This window comes from Narcine bancroftii, chromosome 3 (genome assembly GCF_036971445.1).
Source record: "Narcine bancroftii isolate sNarBan1 chromosome 3, sNarBan1.hap1, whole genome shotgun sequence".
In the NCBI taxonomy this organism is placed as follows: domain Eukaryota; kingdom Metazoa; phylum Chordata; class Chondrichthyes; order Torpediniformes; family Narcinidae; genus Narcine; species Narcine bancroftii.
In genome coordinates this window covers 83,193,822-83,210,706 of record NC_091471.1, presented here as the reverse complement: position 1 = coordinate 83,210,706, position 16,885 = coordinate 83,193,822, and the positions used below count along the sequence as shown (strand labels likewise).

The 16,885-nt window shown below is 39.7% G+C and overlaps 1 protein-coding gene across 2 annotated transcripts in view; it reads right to left on the bottom strand.

Annotated features, from left to right (window-relative positions):
* LOC138757316 (vasculin-like) overlaps positions 1-16,885 on the bottom strand; it is a 90,144-nt gene that overhangs the window by 31,780 nt on the left and 41,479 nt on the right. For both annotated transcript variants that reach the window (XM_069924441.1, XM_069924442.1), the window contains exon 5: positions 2,287-2,507. In XM_069924441.1, the coding sequence (XP_069780542.1) occupies positions 2,287-2,507 (221 nt within the window). The remainder of the gene's footprint in view (positions 1-2,286; positions 2,508-16,885) is intronic.

The window sequence follows — 16,885 nt, the reverse complement described above, 5'->3', positions numbered from 1 at the left end:
GTCAAGACAATGACAAGATGGGTGTAGGTCACTGTGCATAGGAGTAATCAGCGAGTAAGATTTGGAAGATATGAATAGCAGAACTCTTACAGGTATATGTTAAGGAACATGACAATCGGAAGCATGAAAGTATGGATAAAGATTTCACAAGGCAAGAAAGGAAGTTGGCAATCTGTGTTTCAATCTCACCCTAGAGTCATATGGTAGATATTACAATGGTCTGGAACATCACTGGTGCTTCATTGGCAACACCTCATAGACCTATGGCGAGGGCAGCAGGTGCTGGCAAGAAACATTTCCAAGTTTCTTGTCCGAGTCACACACCGTCTTAATGTGGATGCAATCCTTATTCCTCATGAAAGTTGGGTTCAACTACAGCTGTCTATCGGCATTGCAAGTGCAAATCGCATGTATTACTGGGGGTCGTGGGAGCTGTACGTCATTCTTCACAAAGAGGCCTTGCCACTAAAACCAACACCAAGTAAACAAGAGTTAATTCTGTTGTCACACAACTCAAATATTGCCCTAGAAATGAAGATATTATTTTAGAGCAATATAAAATCACAAAGGCTTGGATTAGAAAACACTGGGCACTATTAAAGGGAGCCCCATGCAGTTATATTATCAACAGACAAATTAACTGTTTATTCTTAATGCATTGGATAAATAAGCAAATAATTTCCAAGATCAGATTGTTTGATTAATCTCAATTTGGATAAGTTAGAAGCAATATCACTTTTGCGCATTATTTATCTCATCACATTGTGTGCCTTTGAGTAACGACTTGCTGATGTTCATCAAACATCTAGAATATCTTTGGAGACTACAGATGATAGAATCCAGAGCAACAAAAATAAGAAACAAACTGCTAGAGGAACAAAACAGGTGAAACAATATTTGTGGAGATGGGAATGTTGAATTTTGGCTGAGACCTTGCAAAGTTACTATCCTGGCTCCATAGATGTTACCTGACTAATCAATTTTCTCCAAGTTTGTTTTTTTTTGCTTCAAAATATCTTTGCTGCATTTACATCCAGTCAGGTAAATTTAGTGTGAAGATTAACCTATACTTATCTATCATCCTCAATTCAAGTTACTTTTTAAAAACAAAATGATGAATCACTGACAAAATTGCTGGAGGAACTCAGCTATTCAGTCAGCACACATGGGTAGAAATGGTCAGTCAACATTGCAGGTCTTGACCCTTTATTAACCCAAAACATTAACTGACCATTTCTACAGAGGCTGCCGAGTTCTGATGAACTATGAGACAGGTTATCACACAGTATTGAAAGACAGGAGGTGTGATATTTTTTCCAATTTAACAGTTGAAGATGGTGGTGTCAATTAGTTATCCTTTAACTCTTTCAAAGTTGTGTTTGTCTCCATATTTAGAGATGAGTTACATGTGTAAAAAAATATACGACAGGAACAAAGCCAATCTCAATACTAATGGTTCCAGTATGTGCATTTCTCGCAGGTCATGCTCATTGAAAGGATTTTTTCTTATTTGATTTTTTTTACTGTCTATGTGATAGATCAAGGGAGGGAAAGGGCAAAAGCAATGGTTCAAAAGGATTTCTTTAAGGCAAAGCTGAAAAGTATTTGTCAAGATTTATACTTAATTCAGATATTAAACAATCTTATAATTTCTGAAGTAATATGAGCTCGCTGAGAATAAAAATTGATGAAACAACTTCAAACAACATTTAAAACAAGATGATTGGGCATCTTTATTCAAATCAAAATTACAATTTTTTTTAAAAACTCAAAATATTCCAAATAGGAATATGCTATTTTTCTTTAAATTTCCACCTAAAAAAGTCTGAATTCTAAAACTGGAGTTCAAAGTACAAGGGCAATATTTTAACTTGAATTATATCAAAGTTCTACCAACAAAGGTCATCATTTAAGCAGTGAATCATTTAGAATTTTGGCCAAGGAACTATAGGCTGTGTGCATCCAATTTTCAAATACAACCATGAATGTAAAATGATCATACCTACAAGCACAAAAAAATTCCAAACATCATCTTTTTCGCAAGATGACTGAGGGGCAAACAATGGAGGATTAAATATTATTGTTTTGAAAAAAGGGAAACAAAATATAACTGAACTTTAAATTATAGAATTTATTGCAGCTTCTGTTCATGTCTTTGAAATGGCTTCCAAATGCATAGATAACATTTTAAGAGAACCAACCAACATAAATGTATAAAATTATTTGATGAATATATAAAATAAATTAGGATGAAAGACTTAAGATATTTATTAAAGATCAACCTACAAAATCCTCAGCTTCAAATTGTTTTGGCTTCTCCTTTTCTTCTCTCTTTCCATTTTCATCTTCTGTTAAGTTATTCTCGTGCAATGGTGGGGCTTTTCCCCCATGGAAAGTACCACTTCGAGCACGGGAATTTCCTCCATGGTAGCCACTTCGTGGATTCACTGTTTCTGTGCCTCGTGCTTGTGACCGCCAACCATTCTTCTCTTTTCTTCCAAAGTTTCCTACAAATGAAACATAATTTAGTCCTGATCTGTAAACAAACTAAATCTATCATAGATGGATGATTTCCATAAAGAAGGCCCCCACAATATGTTGCTCGAGATATTTGCAAAATATTGACCTTCACAAAGAGAAGATTCATGCTTTACAGGTCAATGATTTTGAAATTGTACCAATGCAACCTTGAACAATAGAATTTAGTGGAATGATTACAAGTCTCAAGTCTAATGGAAGGGCTGGATTGACTATGTCATATTTCTGTTAATTGCAACCATCTCATTAGTTGATTCAGAGTGCAGACATGGGTTTGGGTCCAACAAATGTGGCCAAATATCCTGATAAGCCAGAAGGTAAGGCACACATCTTAGGTTTTTAATTGCAACATGGACTATGTCCAATATTTAGTAAATAATCAAAATTCAGAAAGTGGGTGGTGTTGCAGAGGGGCATGGACAGGTTGGGAGAATGGGCAAAGAGGTGGCAGATGGAATACAGCATAGGGAAATGTATGTCATGCCCTTTGGTATAAAGATGTTGACTATTTGCTAAATTCAGAAAGTGGAAGTCTAAATGAACTTGGGAATCGTGATGCAGAATTTCTTAAAAGTTAACTTGTAGGATGAGTCAGTAGTGAGGAACCCAAATGCAATGTTCATATTCATTTTAAGAGGTCTAGAATATAAATGAGAGGATTAAATTCTGAGGCTTTCCTAGATGTTAGTCAGACCACCTTTGGAGTATTGTGAGCAGTTTTAGCTGTAGGGAGAGAGCAGGGCAGACAGATCAGTTTGGGGAAAGATGTGATGGCGTTGGAGAGGGTCCAGAGAAGGTTTATGAGAATTATCTCAGGGATTAGAGAGTCAATATACAAGTAGTGTTTAATGCTCTGGGTCTATACTCACAGGAGTCAAGAAGAATGAGTAGAGATCTAACCGGTCTTCTGAATATTGAAAGAGATGAATAGAGTAGACATGGAAAAGATGTTTCTAGTAGAGATATGCACCGCTTAACGTCCACGATACATTCTTGAAATTGGACATTATGCAAACACCATATTATATATAGTACTAAGCTATATGGGAAACTGTAGTGTACCTGTAAACTTTTTATTTGTAAGTCGGGATTAGTGTGGAAACCGACATGGGGCAGTGGGGAGACAGCAGGGCAGTGGGATTAGCTGGGACTGATATAGGGCTTTGGGGAGAGAGCAGGGCAGTCAGATCAATTTGGGTATACAGTGTACAATTTCCTATAGCTAGTGGTCATTTTTCCTAAATTGTTGCAGACTTGAATGGACGTACATGCTGTTTTACTTAGCCCGAATAGATGTTAAGCAGCGCAAACCCATAGCTGGAGAATCCACGACCAGAGTGCATGACCTCAGAAAAAAAGGGCATCCCTTTAGAACAAAATTGAGGAAAATTTTCTTCAGATAGAGAGTACTGAATCTATGGCATTAGTTGTCACAGCCAGCTGTGAAAACCAGGCACTAGGATGATTTAAAGTGGAGGCTGGTAAATTCTTGATTAGTAAAGATTATGGTGAGAAAGCAGAATTAAGGGGAAAAAATACATCAGCCAATTGGTTCTAATGACCTAATTCTGCTCCTGCATCTTATGAACCAAATGTACCTCAATGAAGAAATGGATCAACTAGCATTTGCAATGCTTTACATGTCTTCATGTTTAACTCAATCAACAATTCATGAAAATATGCTCACGTATAAGATCAGGAGTTTCTCAAGGAACTATCTATCTGGATAAATGAACAAAACCAGATGATGTATTATTTTTAGATTTTTAACGAAGCCTCAACTTTTCACAGAAGATTAAAGTTCAAGATTTACTGGGATGTTGCCCTGCCATCAGGAACTGAGTTAAAAAGAAAGGTTAAACAGGGTAGGACTTTATTCCCTGGAGCGTAGAAGAGGGGAGAATGAGGGGAGATTTGATATAGGTATTTAAAATTATGAGGGGGGGGGGGATAAACAGAGTAAATGTAGGTGGGCTTTCTCCACTGAAGGTAGATGAGAAACAAACCAGAGGACATGGGATAAGGGTGAAAAGGGCAAAAGTTTGGGGGAACATGAGGGGGAACTTCTTCACAGAGAATGGTGGGAGTGTGGAACAAGCTGTCAGGTGAAGTGGTGAATGCAGTCTTAACTTTAACATTTGAGTAAAATTTGGACAGGTAAGTGGATGGGAGAGGTATGGATGGCTATTGACTAGCTGCAGATCAGTGGGGCTCACAAAAAAAATGGTCTGCACAGACTAGAAGGGTCAAAGGTGCTGTAATGTTCTAGGAGGTCTGGAGTCCAGTATCAGCATGGATGAATTGAAGGTTAGTTGACAGATTTTTAAATAAAACACAGAGTAAACAAGTAATAGTAGTAAAGGCAATTTCCAATTAAGGAGGTGTCATCTGGACAAGCTCCTGACACCTATTCTGACAACCTTTAACAAAAAATAAAAAAACTATTCCAAATATGATGAAACAAAACTAAGTGGGAAAGCAAGCTGTGAGGAAAAGACAAATATACTGTAAATGAATATATGCAAGTTTACTGAGTAGGCAAGGTACCAGAAGATTGAAAATAAAATATTACAGCGTAAGAACAGGTCTTTCAGCCCATGAAGTTTGCCATGAACACGATGTCCAAACCAAACTAAATCTCTGCTGCTTGGACATGACACATCACACCCTGACTCTGAATATTCATGATTCTGTCCAGAAACCTCTTAAATACTGCTGTTTTATCTGCTTCTACCATTACACTTTGCAATCTATTCCATGCACCCAACACTGTGTCAAACAAATTTCCCCTCACATCATCTTTATATTTCTCCTTCCCTGCCCCCAATTTAAACATGCCCTCCAGTGTGTGATTTTTTTTTTAAAACTGGGAAAAATGTTTTATCAATCCTCCTACAATTTTATAAAATTCTATCAAGTCACTCATCTTCTAATTCTCTAAAGATAATAATGCAGATTTTTCCAACCTCACCCTACAGCTCATTGTAGTCAGAATAAGGAGGATTCATAATGAGGAATTAGGAAATGGCAGAATGATTAAATAGATTATTTGGTTCAATTTTCACTGAGAATGATATACAAAACATTCCAGGAGCACTTGGGGTCTGAAGGATCAGCATAAAGGACAAATTAGGTAAATTGATGGCAATGAAAGTCAAAAAATTCCTAGGGTCTGTAGTCCACATCCCAGAGTTCACAAGGAGATAGCCCTAACAATTCTCATTATTCTACCCTCTATATCAGTCCTTTGTATTAGAGGGTTGTTAATGTGACACGACTTTTTTAAAAAAGGGAGAGAGAAAAATCACCGAATGAGAGACCGTTAGCCTGACTTCAGTGGTGGGTAAAATGCTGGAGTTGAAGATGTCATTGCTACACATTTGGAAAGGAATGACAGGATTAGTCGAAGTCTGGATGGATTTATGAAAGTGAAATCATGCCAGACCAATCTTGCAGAATTTTTTTTTGAGGACCCAATCATTAGAGAGGACAACGGCAAATCAGTTCATGTAGTGTATTTGGACTTTCAAAGGCTTTTGATAAAGTCCCCACAGGAGATTGATGTGCAAAATTAGGGATTGTAGTGAAGGAGGTAATGTATTGACATGGATAGAAAATTGGGTGGCAGGCAGGCAGTTACTAGTAGGGTACAATAAGGTTCAATGCTGGGACCCAGCTAATTTCAATGTACATTAATAATCTATACCAGCCATTTTCAATTATGTTTTTTTTAAAAAAAACAGCCCCCTTAGGATTCTGCTCAAAATCCACGTGAAGCAGTTAAATTTAGTTGGTTTCTTCTGTACTTCTCTCCTTTGATTTCAGTTGGTGGTCTCCTTAAAGGATTGCAGATCTTGCTGAAAGAGTTGTATGCAATTTCTCAAATTTGCAGATCACATCAACCTAGATGTAGGTGCTGGCTGGGCTAAAGATTCTAAAAGGCTGCAGGACAGCATGGACAAATTAAAAGAATGAACAGATGTATTACAGATGCAATACAAAGATAAACGCAAGGATGTGAAGTTATCCATTTTGATGGCAATAATAAGGCAGATGATCTGAAGGATGAGAAGTAAGGAAAAGGGGAGGGGAAATGAGATCTGGGTGTCATGGTGCTTCAGTAATTGAAGATTGGAATGACTGCATAGCAGGCAGTGAAGAAAGCAAACAGCATGCTGGCCTTCATTGATGTATGTTTTAAATGTAGAAGCAGAGAGGTCTGACTGCAGCTGTTTTGAACTTTGCCAAGAACACATCTTGAGTATTGTGTCTAGTTTTTTTTGGTTCTGAGGAACGACATTCTTGCTACTGAAGAGTGCAACAAAAATTCACCAGACTGATTCCTGAGATGATAAGACAGATGCATGAACAAAAAAATGGATAGTCTAGGGTATATGCATTAGCAGAATAAGAGGCAATCTTTGAGACAAACAACATTCTAACAGGACTTGACAGGTTAGAGGCAGGAAGGATGGTCCCAATGTGAGCAAAATCCAGAATATTGGATCACAATCTAAAGATAAGGGGAGAGCCATTTAGAACTGAAATGGGGAAATACGTTTTCACTCATTTAGGTATTTGTGGAAATCTCTTCGACAAATGGTTATTGAGGCCAGCTTGTTAGATACACTTAAAAGGGAGTTGGATGTGGCCCTCTTGATGAAAAGGATTAAGGGTCTAGAAAGAGAGCAGGAGTAACATACTGAAGGCACATCATCATTCATGATCATACTCTGCCATCTCAGAGATCTTAATGGCCTCACTCCGCTCTTATTTTCTACATTTCAATGTAAGATCCTGCCAGCATCCTGATAAAAATGATCTATACTGTTTTTAAAGCCTCCACATCATTCCAATCAAGGGGCAACCAGAATGGCACACCATAGTCCAAGTACTACTGGACCAAAGTTTAATATAGCCGCAATGTGAATTTGATACTCTTATACTCAATGCCTATTCAAAGAAGTATGCCACACATCTTCTTTATCACCTTATCTACTTGTTTGGCCACTGAGCTGTGGACCTGTAGCCCAAGATCCCTTAGAACCTCAATGCTTTAAGAGTTTTAAGAGGATACATTTGAATTCCCAAAGCACAACAACTTACACTTGTCCAAATTTTCCCATATCTATAACTAATTTATACTAATTTATTGTTTTCTTTGATATAGCCAACTATATTGTTCACAGCTCCACCAATCTTTGGTATCAACTGCAGACTTGCTAACCCATCCTCCGGCTTTTTCCATTCAAGATCATTGGCACACATCATAAACAAGAGTTCCACCACTAATCTCTGCAGAACAACATTTGTCATGGACCTCCAACCAGAATAACACCCTACTGCCACTACACTGTCTTTGGTGAACATGTCAATTCAAATCTAAATCATGAATGCTCTCTTGATCCCATTACATTTATCTTCTGGATCAACCTACCATGAGGGACCTTAACAAATGCTTTACTGATGTCCACACCTTTCCAAATACGTGTAAATGCTTTCTGTGAGCTTTCCCTACCACTGATGCTTGGCTCATTGATCTACAAATTCCTAGATTATCCCCATTACCCTTCTTGATCAAAAGAACATTGGTTACTCTCCAGTCCTCCAGGACCTCATCTATTGTTAACAAAGACATGAAATCTTCATCACAACCCCAACAAACTCTTCTCTTGCCTCTTTCAATAACCTGGAATACATCCCATCAGGCATTGTGGATTTATCCACCTTAATACTCTTCAGAAAGACCCAGAATCAAAGTACCCGAACATGTTTGACTTCTCCACACAGCCCTGACTGTCTTCCAAAATAATGTTGGAAATGTGAAATCATTCACTTTAGTTATAGAAAGGCAAATTTTAAGAAGGTAGACAACTAGTAGTATAACATAATAGACATTTTAGAGATTTTGTGCATGAATCGCAAAATTAAGATGCAGGTATGGTGAGTCTTCGTACACCAAATGCAAGTTCACCTCTGCAAAAATAGAAATGCCATGTTTCAGAATAAAGTCATAAGATTACACCAACAGCAAAGTGTGTTATGTTATTCCAAGTGGATGTCCCCAAACATACACTAAGATATGTTACAGAATAAGTTAATAAAATTATGATAGAATATATCTTAAAAGGGTAAGATTGTGAGGTTTGATTAATAGGTCACATTTCACAAACAAATATCTCATTTGCCATGCAAGAGCGATGGAAGGGTAGACTTCGTGTCCACAATTGGCTTTGCAGAGACAATGGGAAGTGCTTGACAGAGTTTCACAAGTAGGTGTTAATGGACCAGTATGTTTGAACAGTGTCCAGGCTCAAGAACTGAGAAATCTTTTGGATGCTAAACTAGTGCCAGAGTTTTAAATTTCAGGTTGAAGTTTGTTGTCCTAAGAGGGGCCACGTGGTTTTGCAAACAAAGAGAAAACATCCATTGAATTTCAAGATTGGTTTTGAATAGAGTTCAGCCTATTCTAAATCTCTGTAGTCAATTGCAGTGGTTGTGGCTGTTTATGGTGTTTCTCCTGAAATAGGGGACAAAGAAGAACACCTGTGGTAACCTGGAAGAATAGGTTATCTTTGGAAAAACCCAAGAGGGGGAAAGTTTCTTCGGTAAGACACTTCAGTTGCTGACGAAAGAGATCAGTTTGTGTGCCCAACAAACAACGAATATCTCTCTGAAATCAGCAAAGACCTTCCTGAATGGTACAACTTAAGTTAAAGCACCAGAGCCTGGTGAGTATAATATCTGTTCAATTCTGTGCACTGTGTGGAAGAATGCCTGATACCAGTGAACTTGGAGAAGTGAAACATAAATGATTGGACAGTGAAAAATAACTTTCTTGAACACAAAACATTACATACATGTGCGTTTAGAATTAGAAGGGGGTGAAGTTAATAGTAATAAGTATTAATATTATGTATTAAGAAAATAAAACCAGTTTTATTTTGGTGAATTTCTGTTGTTGCTGGTTTTGAGTCTTTTGGGTTCGTAACAGATAGCAATAACGGAATAAGCAAAGGGGAAGAGAAGCTTCTGATGAATGTTCAGGAGAACTTTCTTACATTTTGTACTTGGTTCTGGGGGAAAAAAGAGATTAAGTAGCATGATTACCAGTACAGGATTACCTGAAAGACAGTGACACAGTAGGATGGTGACAATGGAGGAATGGGTCACATCAATGTCAAACTGTCAGTTGCAGAAGAGAGAGTTTCTGTGGATTGAGATCAAATCTTGCCAAGATAAAATGGAAGCTAAACTTCGCAAGCAAAACCTGTAACTGAACAGGGAGAGGCTTTAATTTTATTTACCATCAAGGTATAATCCCAGTCAGTAGTTCCTCTGTTTGCGCGAAAGCCACACTGTGATTCTGGGAGGACATTTTTGGCGAAACTAGGTATTAGTCTATTAAGGAGAATCCTAGCGAAGATTTTGCCTGCAATGGAGAGCAGCGTGATTCCCCTGTAGTTTGAGCAGTCTGATTTCTCGCCTTTGTTTTTGTACAGGGTGATGATGATGGCATCATTAAGGACCTGAGGCAGCTTTCCTTGGTCCCAGCAGAGCATGAAAAACTCATGCAGTTTGGTATGCAGAGCTTTGCCGCCAGCCTTCCAGACCTCTGGGGGGGGATTCCATCCATACCTGCTGCTTTGCCACTTTTCAGTTGTTCAATTGCCTCATATGTCTCTTCCCGGGTAAGGACCTCAGCCAGCTCTAGCCTCAAGGGTTGTTGAGGGAGCTGGAGCAGGGCGGATTCTTGGACTGAGCAGTTGGCACTGAAAAGGGATTGGAAGTGTTCTGACCATCGATTGAGGATGGAGATCTTGTCGCTGAGGAGGACTTCGCTGTTTGAGATGCGCAGAGGGCTTTGGACTTGGGGTGAGGGGCCGTACACCGCCTTTAGTGTTTCATAAAAACCCCGAAGTCGCCAATGTCGGCGCTAAGCTGGGTTCGTTTGGCGAGGCTAGTCCACCACTCATTTTGGATCTCCCGGAGTTTGCACTGAAGGTGGCTGCATGTCAGACGGAAGGCTCGTTTTTTCTCTGGCCAGGAAGGCTTTGCAAGGTGAGCCTGGTGGGCAGATTGCTTCTTTGCCAGAAGCTCCTGGATTTCCTGGTTGTTTTCGTCAAACCAAAAGAGTCTGGAAAAACAACCACCTGAAGAAACACATAAAGATCAGCGTGTACAGAGGCGTTGTCATACCCATGCTCCTGTTCGGCTCAGAATCATGGGTCCTCTACCGGCATCACCTACGGCTCCAAGAACGCTTCCATCAGCGCTGTCTCCGCTGATATCGCCTCCAACCGTGCATCTTGGTGCCTCACAGTTCGGCGGGCAGCAACCTCCTTTGAAGAAGACCGCAGAGCCCACCTCACTGACAAAAGACAAAGGAGGAAAAACCCCACACCCAACCCCAACCAACCAATTTTCCCTTCCAACCGCTGCAACCGTGCCTGCCTGTCCCGCATCGGACTTGTCAGTCACCAACGAGCCTGCAGCAGACGTGGACATACCCCTCCATAAATCTTCGTCCGCGAAGCCAAGCCAAAGATAATCCCATAAAGGAGAAAGATGTAAAACTGAAGTCCTAACACTATGGGACTTCAATGACAGAATACAATGGCAGAGAGGGAAAAAAAATTGGAAAATGTCAACTGATTACAAGAAAAAAAAAATCACTAAGCTGATAACAGAAAGTTCAGAAGTTAAATAATAGGGGAATGAAAGAGCAAATATAAAAATTAAATTCAAAAACATTCTCGAAGTAGGTTTACAAGAAAAACATTGCAAAAAGTGTGACAAAGGCTAATGAGACCAAAAAAGAAATTTACTCATGGAGGCAGAAGGCATAGATGAGGAACCTTATTAATATTTTGTATTCATCTTCACTAAAGTGGATGCTGCTGCTGGAGTCTCAGTCATGGAAGATTCTGGTTCTGCTAAAAATTGTTAAAAGGAGCTACATGGAAGACCAGCTGAAGTGGATAATGCACCTGGCCCAGATGGGATTTCATCAACTTTACTGACATTAAGGAAGGAAATACAGGAAATGATCATGATCCAAATGTTCAAATGATGCCAGAAGACACCAAAATAATATTTCTTTGATCATCACTGGATTATAGGATTATTCCGAGTAACTACAAACCACTGAAGGGAAAAGTTCTAGAATCAAACAAAGTGAGGATAAGGAGTCACTTGGACAAATGAGAGTTGATGACACAAAATCACCACGGATTTGTCAATGGTAAATCATATCTAACTAACTCAAGTTTTTTTTAAAAAGTATGAGGGACAGTGGGAAACAGATTTGAAGTGGTTTGTAAAGACTTCTAAAGTATTTGATGAATTCTAGTTTGAAGAGAGATGGGAGCCAGAGTAGATAGTGATGTGGAGAAGAAAATGATGTAAAGTCTGCATATAGACAGAAGTCAAAGAGTTGTGGAGGTGGAAAATATGTTCTCAGGTCCATCCATACAAGACCAGAAGATAGAGGAGCAGAAGTAGGCCATTTGAGTCCACTCCATTATGAGCTTATGCATTCTCCCACTCAGCCCCATTCCCCTGCCTCCACATAACCTTTGATATCCTGACTATTCAGATATCGATCAATCTCTGCCTTAAATACAACCATTGAACTGGCCTCCACAACTGCCCATGGCAACAAATTCCAGAGGTTCACCACATTCTGACTAGAAAAAACCCTCTGCATCTGTTTAAAATTGGCACCCTTCAATCCTGAAGTTCTGCCTTCTGCCCTATCGTGTGAAACAACTTTGCCACACCTACTCTGTCCAGGTCTTTCAACATTCAAAGAGCTTTTATAAAGTACTTCTTCATTCTTCGGAACTCCAAAGAGTAAAGTAAAAGCCATCAAACATTCTTCATATGCTAATCCCTTCACTCCAGCAATCATTCTTGTGAATCTTCTCCAAGGCCAATATATCCTTTCTCAAATAAGGAGACCAAAACTGTACCTCGTACTCCAAGTAAGGTCTCTCCAATGACTTATAAAGCCTCATCATATCCCTGCTCTTGTATCCTGTTCCTCAAGATATTAATGCTAATATTGCATTTGCATTCTTCACCACTGACTCAACCTGAGGTTAAGCTTTAGAGTATTCTGCATGCAGAATCCCAAATCCCTTTGCACCTCCAAAGTTTGAATTTTCTCCACTCCTTTCTATCAAAGTGCATGACTGTACACTTTCCAACATTGTGTTTAATTTGCCATTTCTTTGTCCTAACTTATCTGCCTCGCTGCAGCCTCTCAATTTCCTGCTCACTCTCTGCCCCTCTTTGTATCATCTGCAAACTTGGTCACAAAGTTATTTATTTGCAATCCGAATCACTGACATACAATGCAAAAAGATGTGGCCAAACTCCAAACCCAGAGGTCCACTCCATTATGAGCTTATGCATTCTCCCACTCAGCCCCATTCACTATTGTTTAGGAAGGCTGGAGGTGTGGGCTGAGAAATGGCTGATGGAATTTAATACAGATAAGTGTGAAGTGTTACATTTTGGAAAGGCAAATCTAAATAGGTGATATGCATTAAATGGTAGGCTATTGAGATGTGCAGAGCAACAAAGGGATTTAGGAGTTGTGGTAAATAGTACCCTCAAGGCTGATACTCAGGTAGATGGTGTGGGAAGAAGGCATTTGGAATGCCTTAAATCGGAGTATTGAATTCAAGTGTAGGGAGGTTATGATGAAATTGTACAAGGCATTGGTGAGGCCAAATTTGGAGTACTGTGTACAGTTTTGGTCACCAAATTATAGGAAAGATATAAAGAAAATAGAGAGAGTGCAGAGAAGGTTCACGAGAATGTTGACAGGATTTCAAGGTTTGAGTTACAGGGAAAGGTTTTGCAGACTGGGGCTTTTTTCTCTGGAGCATAGAAGATTGAGAGGGGACTTGATAGAGGTGTTTAAGATTTTTAAAAGGGACAGGCAGAGTAAACGTGGATAGGCTTTTTCAATTAAGAGTGGGGGAGATTCAAACTAGAGGGCATGGTTTAAGGGGGAAAATTATAAGGGGAACATGAGGAGAAATTTCTTTAGGCAAAGGGTGGTGGGGATGTGGAATGAGCTTCCAACAGACGTGGTCGAGGCGGGATCATTGGTTACATTAAAGGAAAGACTGGATAATTACATGGATAGGAGAGGACTGGAGGGGTATGGACCGGGTGCTGGTCAGTGGGACTAGGAGGGTTGGGATTTGTTACGGCATGGTCTAGTAGGGCCTAACTGGCCTGTTCTGTGCTGTAAGTGGTTATATGGATTTTCCTTCACCTTATCTGCCAAAGTTACCTTGTGTCTTTTATCCCTCTTGATTTCCCTTTTGGCATTTTCTTGCATTTTTTATAGTCCTCAAGTACCTCATTTGTTCCTTGTTGCCTATACCTGCTATACACCTCTTCTTCTTAACAAGATCCCCAATATCTCCTGAAAAACCACAATTCCTTATGCCTGTTAATTTTGCCTTTATCCTGACAGGAGTGTTCAATCTCTGTACACTCAAAATTTCACCTTTAAAGGCCTTCCATTTACTGAGCACATCCTTGCCAGAAAACAACCGAGCCAAATCCATGCTTTTATATCACTTCTCATTTGCTCAAAATTGGCCTTTCTCCAATTTTGAATCTCAACCTGAGGATCAGTCCTAATTATCTTGAAACTTAATGGCATTATGATCACTGGACTCACTGTTCCCCAACAAATATTTCTGTCACCTGTTCTGTCTCATTACCTAACAGGAGATTCATTATTACATTCTTTCAAGTTGGAACCTCAGTATATTGATTTAGAAGTTTCCTGAACACATTTGATAAACTCTTAAGTCATTCAGATTTTTGCAGTATTTGAGTCCCAGTGAATAGGTAGAAATTTAAAATCATCCACTGTCACAGCTTAGTTTCCTGCAGTTATCTGCTCTTTCCCTGTAGATTTGCTCCTCCAATTTTTACTGACTTTTGGGTGTTTCATGATACAACCCTATTAATATGATCATGCCTTTCCCATTCCTCAGTTCCATCCATATAGTCTCGGTACATGTGCCCTCTAGCCTATCCTGTCTGAGCACAGCTGTAATATTTTCCCTGACGAGGAATGCCACTCCTCCCCTTTTCATTGCTCTGGCTCTATTGCGTTTCACTAATGCCCACAGTATCATAATACCGTGTGCCAATCCATGCTTTAAGCTTGTCTGTCTTTCCAACAATACTCCTTGCATTGAGGGAATTTTAATATGCTGGTTGATTGGGAAAGACAAGTTGGCACTGGATCCCAAGAGAAGGAATTTATTGAATGCCTTCAAGAATGCTTCTTAGAACAGCTTGTGGTTGGGCTGAGCATAGAAATGGCAATTCTGGATTCCGTATTGTGCAAGGAACTAGAGTTGATAAGGCATCTGAAGGTAAGGGGACTTTAGAAGGCAAATGATAATATTATGATAGAATTTGTCCTGCAGTTTCAGAGGGAGAAACTAAAATCTGAGGCATCAGTCCAGCAGTGAAATAAAGGGGATTAGAGAGGTATGAGAGAGGAACTAGCAAAAGTTAATTGGCAAGTCACAACAGCAGGGCGGATGGCAGAACAGCACTGGCTGGAGTTTCTGTGAGAAATAAGGTATTTGCAGGACAGGTACATTCCAAAAAAGAAATATTTGAATGAAAAAAAATGACACAATGGTTGACAAAAGAAGTTGAAGCTAAAGCAAAAGAAATGGCTTACAAGGAAGCAAAAAATAGTGGGAAGATGAGAGGACTGGGAAGATTTTAATAGTGTACAGATGGCAACTTCGAAAAGTCATTAGGAACGAAAAGTTGAACGTTGAAAGGAATCTAGCAAATAATATCAAAAAGATACTAAAAGCTTTTTAAGTGTATTGAATAAAAAAGAGGTGAGTAGATATTGGACTGATAGAAAATGACTCTAGGGAAATGTAATGGGAGACAAGGAGATGGCAGGGGAACTAAATTAGTATTTTGCATCAGTGTTCACTGTGGAAGACATCAGCAGCTTACTGGACTTTCAAGGGTATCAGAAAAGAGGCGAGCGCAGTCACGATCACCCAGAGAGAATGTGCTTGGTAAGCTGAAAAGTCTAAGAGTAGACAAGTTTTCCAGGCCAGTTGATATGCACCCTTGAGTTCTGAAAGAAGAGATTGTGGAGGCATTTGTAATGATCTTTCAAGAATCAATAGATTCTGGAATGGTTCTAAGGACTGGAAAATTGAAAAGGTCACTCTGGTTCTTAAAAAGGAGGGAGACAGAAGAAAGCAAATTATAGTCCTGTTAGCCTAACGTTGATGGTTGGGAAGTTGTTGGAGTCGATTGTCAACAATGAGGTTACTGAATACCTAGAAGAGACTAACATGATAGGTTAAAGTCAGCATGAATTCTTTGAGAGAAAATTTTGCTTGACAAACCTACTGTTTTTTTTGAGGAAACCACAAGCAGGTGGTACATGTGGTTGTGTACTTGGACTTTCAAAAGGCCTTTGATGAGGGGCTGCACGACGTTTCTTAATAAGATGAGAGCCCATGGAATTACAAGAAAGATACTAGCAATGGCTGATCATCAGGAAACCGACTGGGAATAAAGAGATCCTATTCCCCAGAAGAGATCCCAATGATCCAGAAATCTTATCCCTTGCCCCCTGCACCATCTCTTTAGCCACGCATTCATCCTCCACATCCTCCTATTTCTAACCTCACTAGCGCGTGGCACCGGCAACAATCCAGAGATTACTACCTTGGAGGTCCTGTTTTTTAACTTCCTACCTAATTTCACATAATCCTGTTTCAGGACCTCATCCCCACTTCTAGCTAAGTCATTGGTCCCCACATGGACCATGACTTCTGACTGTTCTCCTTCCCCTTGCAAAAAGCTATGTACTCGATCAGAGATATCCCTAACCCTGGCACCAGGGAGGCAACATACCAACCTGGATCCCCGATCTCGTCCCACAAACCTTCTATCTGTCCCTCTGACTAATGACTCCCCAACTACAAGTATCCCGTTCTTATCCCTCCTTCCCTTCTGTACCTCAGAGGCAGCCCCCGTGCCAGAGACCTGACCCCCACTACTCGTCCCTGATAGGCTGTTCCCCCCAGCAGTATCCTAAGGGCTTCTACAGTTATATTAGCTGCAAAAGGATAGCAAGGGGAAAAATTGGTCCTCTTGAAGATCAGAGTGGTCAGTTAAGTATGGAGCCAAAAGAGATTGGTGAAGATCTTGAATGTTTTTTTTTGCATCTGTATTTATTCAGGAAACTAGCAGAGTCTAGTTAAGTGAGGCAAACAAGCAGTAAGATTAGGGAACCTATACAGATTAAAGAGGAGGT